Source organism: Osmerus eperlanus, chromosome 7, assembly GCF_963692335.1.
Source record: "Osmerus eperlanus chromosome 7, fOsmEpe2.1, whole genome shotgun sequence".
In the NCBI taxonomy this organism is placed as follows: Eukaryota; Metazoa; Chordata; class Actinopteri; order Osmeriformes; family Osmeridae; genus Osmerus; species Osmerus eperlanus.
The window spans coordinates 1,943,128-1,959,574 of NC_085024.1; the positions used below are offsets into that span (position 1 = coordinate 1,943,128).

The window sequence follows — 16,447 nt, forward strand, 5'->3', positions numbered from 1 at the left end:
GCTATTATGTTGTTGTCACCCTCTCGCCCTTCCCTTCTTTGCTTCTCCCTGTCGTCTATCCAGGCTTCCCGGGGGTTCTGCTCGAGCTGCTGCTCGGCCGTGACCCATTAGGACTCTCTGCCACACCCCGAGTTCAATGCCTGGTAACTATGCATGCACCCTTCACATCATCATTCATTCATTCATTCCTGTGCATCCCAGTAATCACACTCTTGTCCCCTCAGGACCCCAGGCTTGGCTCTGCTACCAGCCTCCACCAGCCGCACCAGGCTCGGCTCTGCTACCAGCCCGACTGCTGGTGTGTTATTGAACTTGTGAAATGTACTAAATATCCAGAATACTGCAGTTAAATAGCTTAATAACACCAGGACTCTGGGTCGACACTGAAATAAACTCACCCATTAGTGATCTGAGAGTCTCTCTTTGTTCCTGCACCTTCATCAGCCTCTGTTGTGCTCTCTCTTCCTCTGCCCTCCTTCTCTCCACTATCTTCTTCATGATCTCTCTGTCTATCTCATAGTGGCCTCCACTGTTTCCTGCCACCATCTCCTCCACCTTGTCCAGCAGCTCAGTGACCTGAGTGTCATCACCCCTGTTATTATTGTTGAGGACATGATACCTGTTCCCGCATTTCTCAACAAGCCACTGGAGGGCCTTCCCTTCTCTCTCAATGTGCTGCTCAATGGTTGTGTCTCCCAGACGGTCCCGACAGGTGAACAGCACTATAGTGTGACTCCAGACTCTCTCACTGAGAAGATGCAGGTGTCCCTCTACTGATCTTCTGCATTCCTCTTTGAATAAGACATCCAGCCGTATGACCAGGAGGAGAGTGTGGGGTCCTGGAGGACACAGAGACACACTGCGTACTATCTCCTGTTTAACCAACTCAGTAGTCTCCTCTACACGGACATTCTTACACCATCCCAGAGTGTCGACCACAATGACCTGCCTCCCTGCTACTTCTCCCTGTCTCTTCACACACTGAGCAGCTGTCCTCAGGTCAAAGTCCTCTCTGCCCAGGATGGTGTTTCCTGATGAACTCTTCCCTTCATATCTCTCCCCCAGCAGCACAATCCTCAGCTCTGAGAGATGGAAGGAGTCACCTGTCAGGGAGAGAGATGCACGAGAAAGTGAGATTGAGAAATTAAGTGGAGAGTGATAGAAAGATTGCATTTTATATAGGAAGTTCACAATGGTCTGTTTTTAAAGATTGTGGTGAGTTACATGTTGACACCACATGGTAATAATGTAAGTTGCAGCCATGTTCTCTGGTCACATGAACATATCCCCAAAAAATTAAATGTACTGGATACACATTTTGCACAGTATTGCTCAACCATTATTGAACTGATGTTTTCTCATACTATAACCAATCCCTAAATATCCAGCATACTGCATGTTACATAGCTTAATAACACCAGGACTCTGAGTGGACACTGAAATAAACTCACCCATTAGTGATCTGAGAGTCTCTCTCTGTTTCTGCACCTTCATCAGCCTTTGTTGTGCTCTCTCTTCCTCTGCCCTCCTTCTCTCCTCTATCTTGTCCAGGATCTTTCTGTCCATCTCATAGTGGCCTCCTCTGTTTCCTGCCACTATCTCCTCCATCTTGTCCAGCAGCTCAGTGACCTGAGTGTCATCACCCCTGTTCTTATTGTTGAGGACATGATACCTGTTCCCACATTTCTCAACAAGCCACTGGAGGGCCTTCCCTTCTGTCTCAATGTGCTGCTCAATGGTTGTGTCTCCCAGACAGTCCCCACGAGTGAACAGCACTATAGTGTGACTCCAGACTCTCTCACTGAGAAGCTTCAGATGTCCCTCTACTGATCTTCTCTCTTTCTCTGTGAATGAGACACCCAGCCGTATGACAAGAAGGAGAGTGTGGGGTCCTGGAGGACACAGAAACACACTGTGTACTATCTCCTGTATAACCTGCTCAGTAGTGTTCTCTACACGGAGATTCCTCCACCATCCTGGAGTGTCAACCACAGTGACCTGCCTCCCTGCTACTTCTCCCTGTCTCTTCACACACTGAGCATCTGCCCTCGGGTCAAACTCCTCTCTGCCCAGGATGGTATTTCCTGATGAACTCTTCCCTTCACGTTTCCCCCCCAGCAGCACAATCCTTAGCTCTGAGAGATGGGGGGAGTCACCTGTCAGAGAGAGAGAGAGAGAGAGAGAGAGAGATAAAGATAGGGAGAAAAACATGCATTAGAGAGAAACTGAGATTGAAAAACAGAAAGTTGAGCGTAAAAGAGATTGCATTTTGTAAGTTCACAATGGTCTGGGTTTAAAGGTTATGTTGAGTGAAGTGTCTACACCACATGATAATAATGTACGTTGCAGACATGTCCTCTGTTCACATGAATGTATCCTAAAAAATACAATTTATTGGATGCACATTATGTACAATATTGCTCAACCAATACTGAACTGACATTTTCTCATAATAAATCCAGTCCCTCAATATCCAGAATACTGCAGTTACATAGCTTAATAACACCAGGACTCGGGGTGGACACTGAAATAAACTCACCCATTAGTGATCTGAGAGTCTCTCTCTGTTTCTGCACCTTCATCAGCCTCTGTTGTGCTCTCTCTTCCTCTGCCCTCCTTCTCTCCTGTATCTTGTCCAGGATCTCTCTGTCCATCTCATAGTGGCCTCCTCTGTTTCCTGCCACCATCTCTTCCACCTTGTCCAGCAGCTCAGTGACCTGAGTGTCATCAGCCCTGTTCTTATTGTTGAGGACATGATACCTGTTCCCACATTTCTCAACAAGCCACTGGAGGGCCTTCCCTTCTCTCTCAATGTGCTGCTCAATGGTTGTGTCTCCCAGACAGTCACCATAGGTGAACAGCACTATAGTGTGACTCCAGACTCTCTTACTGAGAAGCTGCAGGTGTTCCTCTACTGATCTTCTCTCTTCCTCTGTGAATGAGACATCCAGCCATATGACAAGAAGGAGAGTGTGGGGTCCTGGAGGACACAGAGACACACTGCGTACTATTTCCTGTTTAACCAGCTCAGTAGTCCTCTCTACAGGCAGATTCCTCCACCATCCTGGAGTGTCGACCACAGTGACCTGCCTCCCTGCTACTTCTCCCTGTCTCTTCACACACTGAGCAGCTGTCCTTAAGTCAAACTCCTCTCTGCCCAGGATGGTGTTTTCTGATGAACTCTTCCCTTCACCTCTCCCCCCCAGCAGCACAATCCTCAGCTCTGAGAGATGGAAGGAGTCACCTGTCAGAGAGAGAGAGAGAGAGAGAGAGAGGGAGAGAGAGAGAGAGGAAACGATGGAAGAATAAGAGAAAATGACAGAGAAACAGAAAGTGGAGAGTGAAAGAGAGATTGCATTTTATATATGAAGTTCTCAATATTCTGAGTTTAAAGGTTGTGTTAAGGAAAACGTCTATACCCCAGTAATAATGTGAGTTGTAGAAATGTTCTCTTTTTATAACAGCACCATTTATTCTACAATGTATTGGAAATACATGTTCACAATATCAACAATAATTGACATACAATTGTGTGTGCTTGACTTTGGCAAGGACGCAACCTTTGTAATCTATTTATTATTATTTTCCCACCCCTAGACTCCCTCAATATTTGTACTACATAGACAACGTCTGTGTCAAAATGTTCGTCTTGGTAGCGATTGCTTGTATAGGAATTGAGTTTCCGTTGCACGGTTTAGGCTTAAATTACTTTTTTTGTGGCGAAAAGTGAAGCTAACATTTCCTAACTAGCTAGCCACAGTCACTAACGCGTCACTAACGTACGCGTGACTACCTGTAGCAGAACATTAGCATAGCAGCTCGTTAACTTCTGGGAGATAACTGCTAACTACCTAAAACAGCAAGACAGCTGCAGAAAGAGGGCAGGGCGATAAATGTAAAGTACAATATGTTATACGCTGATATTATTGAGCAAGTACATCTACTTTCGGAAACAGTAGTTTGCTATTTCACTGAGGCGTTAGCGTCATGACATTAGCCTCTGTTGCCCGACACATATGACAGCGGTCTTTGATACATCTGTTTTCAATCGTAAAAATAAACATTCCTCACACATAAATGTTTGTTTTAGGATTTATTATGACATTAGATTACAAGTAAACGATTTGTTGGTGAAATGATCATTACCTGTGGTTTTAAAGCAGTGTACCTCACTGCAACGCTGTACGCGAGACACTGGTAAGAAAAACTATTCCACTGCTGTTTAAAGATCCTGTAAAGCAAATTCATGATTTGCTTCTATATTATATACGTGTGAAATGAATTCCTGAAAGCATGTGCAAAGCGCGAAAACTTTGTTGCACTGAAATGTGGAGTTAAACCGTAGAACAGTTTCTCTTCCATTTTAAGATCATCATTCGTCATCATTCGATCATCACAAGATCGTCATTTTGACCCATCTACGTCAGATCACTGAATGGTTCCTCCTGCTGTACTGTTATTGTAGCCTACATCAGCTAGCTAGCTAGCTTCAGGATGTCTCCCACCACCCGCAACTGCATCTTCCCTGGATGCAAGAACTTCAGCTGCAACGCTATTTAATTTCCCTATTGATGAGGAAAGGAAAAATAGGTGGATAGATTTTGTGAAGAGCCACGCTGATGGAGAGCTTCGGATAAACTCCAACAGCCGCCTCTGCAGTGACCATTTGGCGGATAGTTTTAACATGGACCAGAGACAGACGGGGTTTAGGGACACACGGCTTCTCTTGCAGCGCGGAGCCGTACCGAGCATCGCCCTCCCGGCCGTTCCTCCTCCGGTCGCACCTGGACCATCCACCGCCGCCAGCAGTTCATCACTCAGTTCTGTGTGCTTGTTATAATTATACTAGATAACTTTTCTAGAGGTATCTCTGCTATGAGTTAGTGCAAACCGCTAACTTTTGGTATTTCGGTGAAATGGTAGCTAATGTGCTAGAAGTAGTTTGAGAGCTCACTGTCTGCTGTCTCTGGTGTCCATTTTTACTCCTGTGTTACAGCTCAGGGGAACAATTAATTTATATGCATCTGTATGTTTCACTCATTGAACAAATACATTCTAATTCTAGACTGTTTTGTTCGGCTTCACGTAGTCCATTATCTGGGTCGTAGGTAGGCAGCGAGGGGCGGAGCTTCAGCTCCTTCAGGCGACACGCCCTCCCAGTCTTAAGCAGAGAAGAGTGCTGATTTTCTCACTATTTCAAAGCCTAATGTAAAGATCCTGGAAAGTGGAATTGAAAACGAGTTTCAATTTCACCACACCACAGAAGAATGTGTTATTAACTACCCATCCAAATTCGAATGAAAAAAAACATAGACAAGTATGTTAAATTAGGCTTTGAAATAGTAGTACAGCAGGAGGAACCATTCAGTGATCTGACGTAGATGGGTCAAAATGATGTAGATAGGTAATTTTTTGGCTCCGCCCATTAAAACCTGATCTTAAAACGGAAGAGAAACTGTTCTACTGTCTAACTTCAGTGCAACAAAGTTTTCGCGCTTTGCACATGCTTTCAGGAACTCATTTCACACGTATATAATGTACTGAGAAGCAAATCATGGAATTTGCTTTACAGGGTCTTTAACATACTTGTCTGTTTTTTTTTCATTCGAATTTGGATGGGTAGTTAATAACACATTCTTCTGTGGTGTGGTGAACTTAAAACTCGTTTTCAATTCCACTTTACAGGATCTTTAACAAACAGACAGAACATTTTCGGCACGCTCCTTATTTAAATCAAAAGTCTCCATTGTTTTTTCGATGTCACTGTCAAAAGGGGAGGGGGGCCTACGTGCGTGTTTCAAGAGCTATTTGTGTGTGGATCGCAAAAGACCGAAAATAATGTCTCAAAATTACGTCATTGGAAGAAGGATTGAACGCGTATATTTGGCGATCCACAAATGCAAATTTAACACTTCAACTGCAGAATGTTAACTATTTTAAGAAATTGCAAACGAAATATTTACGAATATACATTTATGTAAATGCCAACTTACAAATCAGGATTAAGAATTTAGTTTTTGTGGATCGCAAAACACATTTGTAAATCGTGGAACATTTGTGGATCATGGTACTTGCATTTACGAATAATTTTGAGACATCTCTCTCCATACGATTCCATCCGAAATACTGCCGGTGACAACGTTGCTAGAATAAGCGTGTGTCAAAGGGGGTTCAGCTTGTTTCAAAGGTCCTTTATTCATGAATGAATGCAAAATGAGCAGGCTAAATGCTTGAAAATATCACTGGAAGGGAAAAACTTAAAGGACGTTTAAGTCATAGAGGTTATGACCATTTTTACAACGGATTGCACAATTTCTTCGTTTTGATGCAACTTTTCAACTGAGGCTGCTATATAGCCGATCATCATTCCCTCTTGCAGGGGAAATTAGATGGCAACCGTTTCATTCTACACTACACTCTTAGTATTTTGAGTTATAAATGAGCAGCAACAAATGTATGCATTTAAATCTATGCAATATTGATAAATAATAAATATGCATTTTTATATAAAATATACAGAATTATCAGTTTAAGGGATGTTTAGACAATGTTACCCATGAATGTTATCATTCACACTTATACTTTTTAGGTATTAAAAAGGTGTTATAAATTGGGATGCCCAAATATAACTCATTATTTCATTGCTCAGAAGTCCAGTATGATGTAGGCCTAGTACAGCTCCATAAAACCTAAACCAATTACCTACATATATATATATATATATTTGGTGGGGGGGGGGGGGGGGTTCAGTGTCCCTACCAAAGCTGAGACCAAACCTACGCCCTTGGGTACAACGGAGGGAAAAGCAAAACAAACCAGGTTCCTCTACAAGTGAATACGGGCGCTTTGAAGATTTACATTTATGCATTTAGCAGACGCTTTTATCCAAAGCGACTTCCAAGAGAGAGCTTTACAAAAGAGCGTAGGTCACTGATCATAACAACGAGATAGCCCCAAACATTGCGAGCAGCCAAAACATGAAGCATACATTGTGGAAAACCAAATAAGTGCCAAAGGGAAGAACCATAAGAGCATGCAGTTAAACAAGTTACAATTGAACAACTTGAAACTCCCCACAAGTGTGCAAGAGTGTACCTGTAGAAAAAAACAATCAACAGTAAAAATATTTCAGTGCGAGTACAAGAATTTGAAACCGTTACAACTAACCAACAAGATCAACAAGTCTCTCAATACGAGTCATTGTGATCCTGGAGGAAACTAACATCAGGTCCAGCCAAGCATTCCTAAGTGCCGTTGTAATCCCGGAACAAGTGCGTCTTGAGCCTTTTCTTGAAGGTGGGGAGACAGTCAGTGTCCCTGACGGAGGTGGGGAGTTGATTCCACCATTGGGGGGCCAGACAGGAGAAGAGCTTGTGTTGGGACCCAACACAAGAAGATGAAGATGACAGATTTAAGATTTTTTTGGCCCTATTTGTATGTGTATATAAAGGCTGGTTGAGCACTGTAGGGAGAAGTTAGACAGTTTTTTTTGTCTCGTTACAGTGATTGGCACACCTGGGTGATGGCGTTGGATATTTTTTGTCATTTAACACACGCCAGATGTGTTATATGCGTTAGCATGTTAGATGTAGCCTATTTCCACTCACCCCACACAACTGCTGAACAACGCCGACACACAGTGCTTGTCTTATCCACCACTCTCTCGCCTGTACTACTGTAACTGAATGGGAAAGTTTTCCCAATCTTCCGATCTTAAAGAGGCCGGAGGGTCCTCTATCTTTCGTGGGTCGCCACCACTCGCCATACTTGTCCTTAAGCGGGGCAACAGATTAGGTGTCCCTAAAGAACACGAGTATCTAACAGTAGTTCCGCATTACATTACTTAATTTGCAGCAACTTTTATTTATTTTTATACTGTGTATTCTCCGTGTAATTTCATGCACCGAATCGTGACGCCCGTACCGTTTCGGTTCAATACGAATACATGTACCGTTCCACCCCTACTGCATAGTCAGTAAACTGCATGTTACATAGTTTAATAACACCAGGACACTGAAATAAACTCACCCATTAGTGATCTGAGAGTCTCTCTCTGTTTCTGCACCTTCATCAGCCGCTGTTGTGCTCTCTCTTCCTTTGCCCTCCTCCTCTCCTCCATCTTCTCCAGGACCTCTTTGTCCATCTCATAGAGGCCTCCTCTGTTTCCTGCCACCATCTCCTCCACCTTGTCCAGCAGTTCAGTGATCTGAGTGTCATCAGCCCTGTTCTTATTGTTTAGGACATGATACCTGTTCCTACATTTCTCAACAAGCCACTGGAGGGCCTTCCCTTCTCTTTCAATGTGCTGCTCAATGGTTGTGTCTCCCAGACGGTCCCCACGAGTGAACAGCACTATAGTGTGACTCCAGACTCTATCACTGAGAAGCTGCATGTGTCCCTCGACTGATCTTCTGTGTTTCTCTGTGAATGAGACATCCTGCCGTATGACCAGGAGGAGAGTGTGGGGTCCTGGAGGACACAGAGACACACTGTGTACTATCTCCTGTTTAACCAGATCAGTAGTGTCCTCTACAGGGAAATCCCTCCGCCATCCTGGAGTGTCGACCACAGTTACCTGCCTCCCTGCTACTTCTCCCTGTCTCTTTACACACTGAGCAGCTGTCCTCAGGTCAAACTCCTCTCTGCCCAGGATGGTGTTTCCTGACAAACTCTTCCCTGCAACTCTCACCCCCAGCAGCACAATCCTCAGCTCTGAGAGATGGAGGGAGTCACCTGTCAGAGGGAGAGAGATAAAGATCGGGAGAAAAAGATGCATGAGAGAGAAAGGGAGATTGGGAAACAGAAAGTTGAGAGTGAAAGAGATTGCATTTTCTTTGTAAGTTCACAATGATCTAAGTTTAAAGGTTATGTTGAGTGAAGTGTCTACACCACATGATAATAATGTACGTTGCAGACATGATCTCTGTTCACATGAATGTATCCAAAATGTACAAAATTGCTCAACCATTATTGAACTGATGTTTTCTCATACTATAACCAGTCCCTAAATATCCAGCATACTGCATGTTACATAGCTTAATAACACCAGGACTCTGGGTGGACACTGAAATAAACTCACCCATTAGTGACCTGAGAGTCTCTCGTTGTTTTTGCACCTTCATCAGCCTCTGTTGTGCTCTCTCTTCCTCTGCCCTCCTTCTCTCCTCTATCTTCTCCAGGATCTCTCTGTCCATCTCATAGTGGCCTCCTCTGTTTCTTGCCACCATCTCCTCCACCTTGTCCAGCAGCTCAGTGACCTGAGTGTCATCACCCCTGTTCTTATTGTTGAGGACATGATACCTGTTCCCACATTTCTCAACAAGCCACTGGATGGCCTTCCCTTCTCTCTCAATGTGCTGCTCAATGGTTGCGTCTCCCAGACAGTCCCCACCAGTGAACAGCACTATAGTGTGACTCCAGACTCTCTCACTGAAAAGCTGCATGTGTCCCTCGACTGATCTTCTCTCTACCCCTGTGAACGGGACATCCAGCGTTATGACCAGGAGGAGAGTGTGGGGTCCTGGAGGACACAGAGACACACTGTGTACTATCTCCTGTTTAACCAGCTCAGTAGTGTCCTCTACAGGGAGATTACTCCACCATCCTGGAGTGTCGACCACAATGACCTGCCTCCCTGCTATTTCTTCTTGTCTCTTCACACACTGAGCAGCTGTCCTGTCAAACTCCTCTCTGCCCAGGATGGTGTTTCCTGATGAACTCTTCCCAGCACGTCTTCCCCCCAGCAGCACAACCCTCAGCTCTGAGAGATGGAGGGAGTCACCTGTCAGAGAGAGAGAGAGAGTTTTACGTCTCTCGCCCTGTTTGCATGTGTGTTCTGTCTTGCTGTGTTTTGTCCCTCTGTGTTTTCCCCTCTCTCTCGACCACCCATGTAGTTTGTTCGTCCGCCTTTGGCCCGTTATCCATCATCCGAATCGCCATCTGCTGCAAATCACCATACTGCCTGTTCAAAGTCTCACCTGTCCTTCGTTCGAGAGCCAGAGCAGGGCGTGAGCAGAGATTTTCTGTTCCTGAGTGTTGTGATGTACCTGTTTGGTGTTACCAGTTTTTTTTACCTATCCGTAAACCTACGCAGTATAGTGTTTTACGTTTGGATATTCTTATGTTTCTACGGCAGGGACAAGGGGACAGGTTAGCTGCCCATGGGCCTACATCCCCATCACGTACCTGTTAACATCATTAGGTAAGGAACGGGCGCAACCCAATGTACTTTTGACTAGAGAGGCATTAGTTTGGGTAGGCAGGATAGTCTGGAGGTTTTTTTCTTGTTTGATTCTTTGGCATGGTTCATGGTTCTCTTGTTCCCTGCGTCGTCTATTTGTGTTAAGAAACAAACAAACCTTTCATATGTACCCCGGTGTCTCGGTTTTCCTGTTAGTCACCTGTTCGGGAAGCTCAATTAATGTTACATCCTTTCCCATAGAAGACAGATCGTAAGAAAGAAGAAAATATGGATGGATGCACGAGAGAGAAAATGAGATTGAGAAACAGAAAAAGTGAAAAATATTGCATTTTCTTTGTAAGTTCACAATGATCTGAGTTTAAAGGTTGTGTTGAGTGAAGTGTGGACACCACCTGGTAATAATGTAAGTTGCAGACATGTTCTCTGTTTACATGAATGTATAAAAAAAATACATTTTACTAAATACACCGTTGGGCCCACCACCCATGGGAGAAACCGTGGGAGTAGGGTGCGCTGCCACATGGGTGGCAGTGAAGGCCAGAGGTTGCGATGGACCAAACCTGGGCGGCAAGGCTTGCTCTGGGGACGTGGAACGTCAGCTCGCTGGGGGGGAAAGAGCCGTAACTGGTGTGGGAGGTGGAGCGCTACCAGTTGGATCTGGTAGGGCTTACCTCTACGCACAGTTGTGGCTCTGGATCCTTACTCCTTGATAGGGGAGGGATGTTATTCTTCTCTGGAATTGACCAGGGTGTGAGGCGACGGGCGGGTGTGGGGATACCCACAAGCCACCGGCTGAGCGCCGCTATGCTGGAGTTTACCCCGGTGGACGAGTTTACCCAACGCCTACGGGTTGTGGGGCAGAAACCTCTGACTGTTGTCTGTACATATGCCCCTAACAGCAGTTCGAAGTATTCTGCCTTTTTGGAGACCCTGAATGGAGTCCTGTATAGGGCCCCAGTAGGGGATTCCATAGTGCTGCTGGGAGACTTCAACGCACACATGGGAAATGACAGGGACACCTGGAGAGGCATGATTGGGAGTAACGGTCGCCCCGATCTGAACCCGAGTGGATGTTTTTTTGTTGGATCCTGGCATCCTATGCCAGGATCCTGTTTGTGGACTTCAGCTCTGCCTTCAACACCATCATCCCTGCCCTGCTTCAGGACAAGCTCTCCCAGCTGAACGTGCCCGACTCCACCTGCAGGTGGATCACAGACTTCCTGTCTGACAGGAAGCAGTGCGTTAAGCTGGGAACACAAGCCTCTGACTCCCGGTCCATCAGCACCGGATCTCCTCAGGGTTGCGTCCTTTCCCCTTTGCTCTTCTCCCTGTACACCAACAGCTGCACCTCCAGTCATCCGTCTGTCAAACTTCTGAAGTTTGCGGACGACACCACCCTCATTGGGCTCATCTCTGACGGGGATGAGTCTGACTATAGGTGGGAAGCTGACAACCTGGTGACCTGGTGTAGCCAGAACAACATGGAGCTCAATGCTCTTAAGACAGTGGAGATGGTTGTGGACTTCAGGAAGAATACAGCCCCACTCACCCCCATCACCCTGTGTGACTCCCCAGTCAACACTGTGGAGTCCTTCCGCTTCCTGGGCACCATCCTCTCCCAGGACCTCAAGTGGGAACTGAACATTAGCTCCCTCACCAAAAAAGCACAACAGAGGATGTACTTCCTACGGCAGCTGAAGAAATTCAACCTGCCAAAGACAATGATGGTGCACTTCTACACAACCATCATTGAGTCCATCCTCACCTCTTCCATCACCGTCTGGTACGCTGCTGCCACTGCCAAGGACAAGAGCAGACTGCAGCGTATCATCCGCACTGCTGAGAAGGTGATCGGCTGCAATCTGCCTACCCTCGAGGACCTGCACACCTCGAGGACCCTGAGGCGTGCGAGGAAGATTGTGGCCAACCCCTCCCACCCTGGTCACTCCCTGTTCCAGCTACTCCCCTCTGGCAGAAGGCTGCGGTCCATCAGGACCAAAACCTCACGCCATAAGAACATTTTCTTTCCATCTGCTACTGGCCTCTTCAACAAGGCCAAGGACTCCCATTGACATTCATTCACTTATTTAACTATTATAAGTCCATCTAATGGCAATTCAGTATGCATAAGCCACTTTATCTCAGTATCCAATGTTGACCATTCACGCTGCTCATTATTCTTATTTTTATATATATTTTATTTTATATTTAAATTGTTGTATTCTTAGATTGTTTAGTTCTTAGAAATAGTTAAACTTTTGCACTTTTACTTAATTTAAGATCTGTATATGTTTAGTGTTTTGCACCTCCCTGCCACAGTAAATTCCGTGTTTGTATAACATACATGGCGAATAAACCGAATTCTGATTTCTGTGCTAGTCATGTTTTATCTATAACAAACACCATGTTAAGACATAAGGATGCTCATAAGTGTACATGGTACCAGAGCACCCTACACTGAAGGATTTCATCGCTGCTTTTTGCAGATGATGTGGTCTTCCTGTCATTCGTGACCTTCAGCACTCACTGGATCGTTTTGCAGTCGAGTGTGAAGCGGCTGGGATGAGGATCAGCACCTAAATTTGAGGCCACGGTTCTCAGCAGGAAACCGATGGAGTGCTCACTCCCGGTAGGGAATGAGTACTTACCCCAAGTGAAGGAGTTAATTTGACTCTGGGTCTTGTTTGTGAGTGAGGGGAGAATGGAGCGAGAGGTTGGCCGGAGAATCGAGGTAGCGGGGGCGGTATTGCATTCGCTTTATCGCACCGTTGAGCCGCAGGGCTCGACAATAACGATGGCCAAGTAAAAAGTAACGTCGGGACAGTTAAACTAGCAACTCACTGGCCCGATCGGGCCACTGCAAATTATTGATTGAAAAAAAAAATTGCATTGTAAAAGTTAACATCCTTCATATGTTTTGCTATCTGCTAAATGCATAAATAACTTTGCAGCTCGTGGGGCGCACAGTTGGCAAATCAAGAGTTGAGGAGTGACGAGTGGTTGTCAAATTGTAATTCTCTAATCTCGATACATTTAACAACTGGCGCGAGAGTGAAGATGGCAGCAAAGTAGAGCTACGAGCTCAAACGGAAGCAACTTTTTTATGGAACGAAGATGCACTGTGTCGTTTGTCGTATGTTCCCGTCTAAAGCAGACAAAAGTGGATATTTTTACATTTTACAGAGGCACCGACAATTTTCGAAAACAATACCTGACCAGCCATGCTAGCAGTAGCAGACAGCACCTGGTTTGCGTGACAGCTAAGCGGATGGTTGACAATCCATCTTCCAGGCCGTTGACTATGCTGGTCAGGAATTTAAATGTAGATGCCCATCGTGTTATTGCACGATTTATAACAACGGCATATCACGTAATTAAGACGGACTAGCCGTTCGCCTCGTTCCCCCAGGCTATTGAACTGCAGCAGAAGAATGGTGTCGACTTGGGTACTTAGTATCATACTGATGAAATGCTATGGAAGCTTTTATATATTAACATTGAGGGACCAGAGGTTTCAGTTGTGCAGAGAGATGGCTGTCAGCAGGGAAGAGAGCACATCACGTTTGAGGTTAAAAGTCAATTGTTTTGCTGACTATTACCTTTTTATTTTTTATCACTAGAAATGTGATTTCATTTTTGTTCTTTTTATATCCAGGATGTGTTTAATAAATGGTTAAACATGTTAACAGAATAACACAACTTATAAGTCTTTGGTTTTGTTGTAACAATGATAAATTACAACTTTTGGAGGGGGGGCCAGTAAAAATTGTCTTGGGGCCAGTAAGTTTCAAACCCACTGGCCCGGTGGGGCCAGTGCCAAAAAATGTTAATGTTGAGCCCTGAGCCGGAAGGAAAAGCTCTCAATCTACCGGTCAATTTTCCTTCCTACCCTCACCTATGGTCATGAAGGTTGTGTCATGACCAAAAAAACGAGGTCGCGAGTACAAGCAGCCTAAATGGTTTTCCTCAGGAGGATGGCTGGCGTCTCCCTTAGAGATAGGGTGAGGAGCTCAGTCATCTGTGAGGAGCTCAGAGTAGAGGCGCTGTTCCTTTGCGTTGAAAGGAGCCAGTTGAGGTGGTTTGGGCACCTAGTAAGGATGCCTCCTGGGCGCCTCCCTAGGGAGGTGTTCCAGGCACATCCAGCTGGAAGGAGGCCTCGGGAAAGACCCAGGAATAGGTGGAGAGATGATATCTCCACACTGGCCTGGGAACGCCTTGGGGTCCCCCAGTCAGAAAAGGTCAATGTAGCTTGAGATAAGGACGTTTGGGGCCCCCTGCTGGAGCTGCTGCCCCCTTATGACTCCGGATAAGCGGTTGGTGATGGATGGATGGATACACATTATGTACAATATTGTTCAACCATTATAAAACTGATGTTTTCTCATGCTATAACCAGTCCCTAAATATCCAGCATACTGCATGTTACATAGCTTAATAACACAAGGACTCTGGGTGGACACTGAAATAAACTCACCCTTTAGTGATCTGAGAGTCTCTCTTTGTTCCTGCACCTTCATCAGCCTCTGTTGTGCTCTCTCTTCCTCTACCCTCCTTCTCTCCTGTATCTTCTCCAGGATCTCTCTGTCCATCTCATAGTGGCCTCCTCTGTTTCCTGCCACCATCTCCTCAATCTTGTCCAGCAGCTCAGTGACCTGAGTGTCATCACCCCTGTTCTCATTGTTGAGGACATGATACCTGTTCCTACATTTCTCAACAAGCCACTGGAGGGCCTTCCCTTCTCTCTCAATGTGCTGCTCAATGGTTGTGTCTCCCAGACGGTCCCCACGAGTGAACAGCACTATAGTGTGACTCCAGACTCTCTCTCTGAGAAGCTGCATGTGTCCCTCTACTGATCTTCTCTCTTCCTCTGTGAATGAGACACCCAGTCGTATGACCAGGAGGACAGTGTGGGGTCCTGGAGGACACAGAGACACACTGTGTACTATATCCTGTTTAACCAGCTCAGCAGTCTGCTCTAAAGGGAAATTCTTCCACCATCCTAGAGTCTCGACCACAGTGACCTGCCTCCCTGCTACTTCTCCCTGTCTCTTCACACACTGAGCAGCTGTCCTCAGGTCAAACTCCTCTCTGCCCAGGATGGTGTTTCCTGATGAACTCTTCCCTTCACGTTTCCCCCCCAGCAGCACAATCCTCAGCTCTGAGAGATGGGGGGAATCACCTGTCAGAGAGAGACAGATAAAGATAGGGAGAAAAGATAGATGCATTAGAGAGAAAGTGAGATTGAGAAACAGAAAGTTGAGAATAAAAGCGATTGCATTTTCATTGTAAATTCACAATAATCTAAGTTTAAAGCAGGGGTGTCAAACCCTGGTCCTCGAGGGCCAATGTCCTGCATGTTTTAGATGTTTCCTTTATCCAGCTCACCTGATTCAATTAAATCGATTGTTATAACGACCATTCATTCGAATCAGGTGAGCTGGATGAGGGAAACATCTAAAACATGCAGGACAGCGGCCCTCGAGGACCAGGGTTTGACACCCCTGGTTTAAAGGTTATGTTGAGTGAGGCGTCTACACCACATGGTAATAATGTAACTTGCACACATGATTTCTGTTTACATGAATGTATCCTAAAAAATACAATTTACTGGATACACATTATGTACAATATTGCTCACCCATTATTGAACTGATGTTTTCTCATACTATAACCAGTTCCTAAATATCCAGCATACTGCATGTTACATAGCTTGTGGCACAACAGCTCACTGAGCACCTCTCCTCAAATCAGCTTTATGAACCTCTCCAGTCTGGATTTCGTCTCCACCACAGCACTGAAACTGCATTAGCCAAGGTAGTCAATGATCTACTGTTAGCCTCTGACGCGGGTTCTATCTCTGTCCTGGTTCTTGTAGACCTAAGTGCAGCTTTTGACACGGTGGATCATGAGATTCTCTTGGAACGTATGGAGAACTATGTTGGGATTTCTGGTACGTCACTTCAGTGGTTTAAATCGTATCTATCTGATAGATCACAATATGTCCACTATGATGGCTGCTCATCCAGGAGCTCCACTGTAAAATACGGAGTACCACAGGGTTCAGTTCTAGGCCCTCTGTTATTTTCACTCTATATGCTGCCTTTAGGAAACATAATTAGAAGCTCTGGGGTAAGTTTTCACTGTTATGCAGATTATACTTAGCTATATATGTCTATATAGTCTGGAGAATTTCCACATGCTATGGAAAAATGTGTTTCTCGGTTGAGAGCTTGGATGACTGCAAAT

General features: G+C 45.3%; 1 protein-coding gene across 1 annotated transcript in view; it reads right to left on the reverse strand.

Annotated features, from left to right (window-relative positions):
- LOC134024063 (uncharacterized) overlaps positions 1-16,447 on the reverse strand; it is a 54,565-nt gene that overhangs the window by 35,859 nt on the left and 2,259 nt on the right. The window contains exons 2-7 of the mRNA XM_062466465.1: positions 14,676-15,380; positions 9,080-9,781; positions 8,029-8,733; positions 2,540-3,244; positions 1,452-2,156; positions 399-1,103 (exon numbers count right to left, since the gene is read on the reverse strand). Coding sequence (XP_062322449.1) covers positions 399-1,103; positions 1,452-2,156; positions 2,540-3,244; positions 8,029-8,733; positions 9,080-9,781; positions 14,676-15,380 — 4,227 coding nt within the window. The remainder of the gene's footprint in view (positions 1-398; positions 1,104-1,451; positions 2,157-2,539; positions 3,245-8,028; positions 8,734-9,079; positions 9,782-14,675; positions 15,381-16,447) is intronic.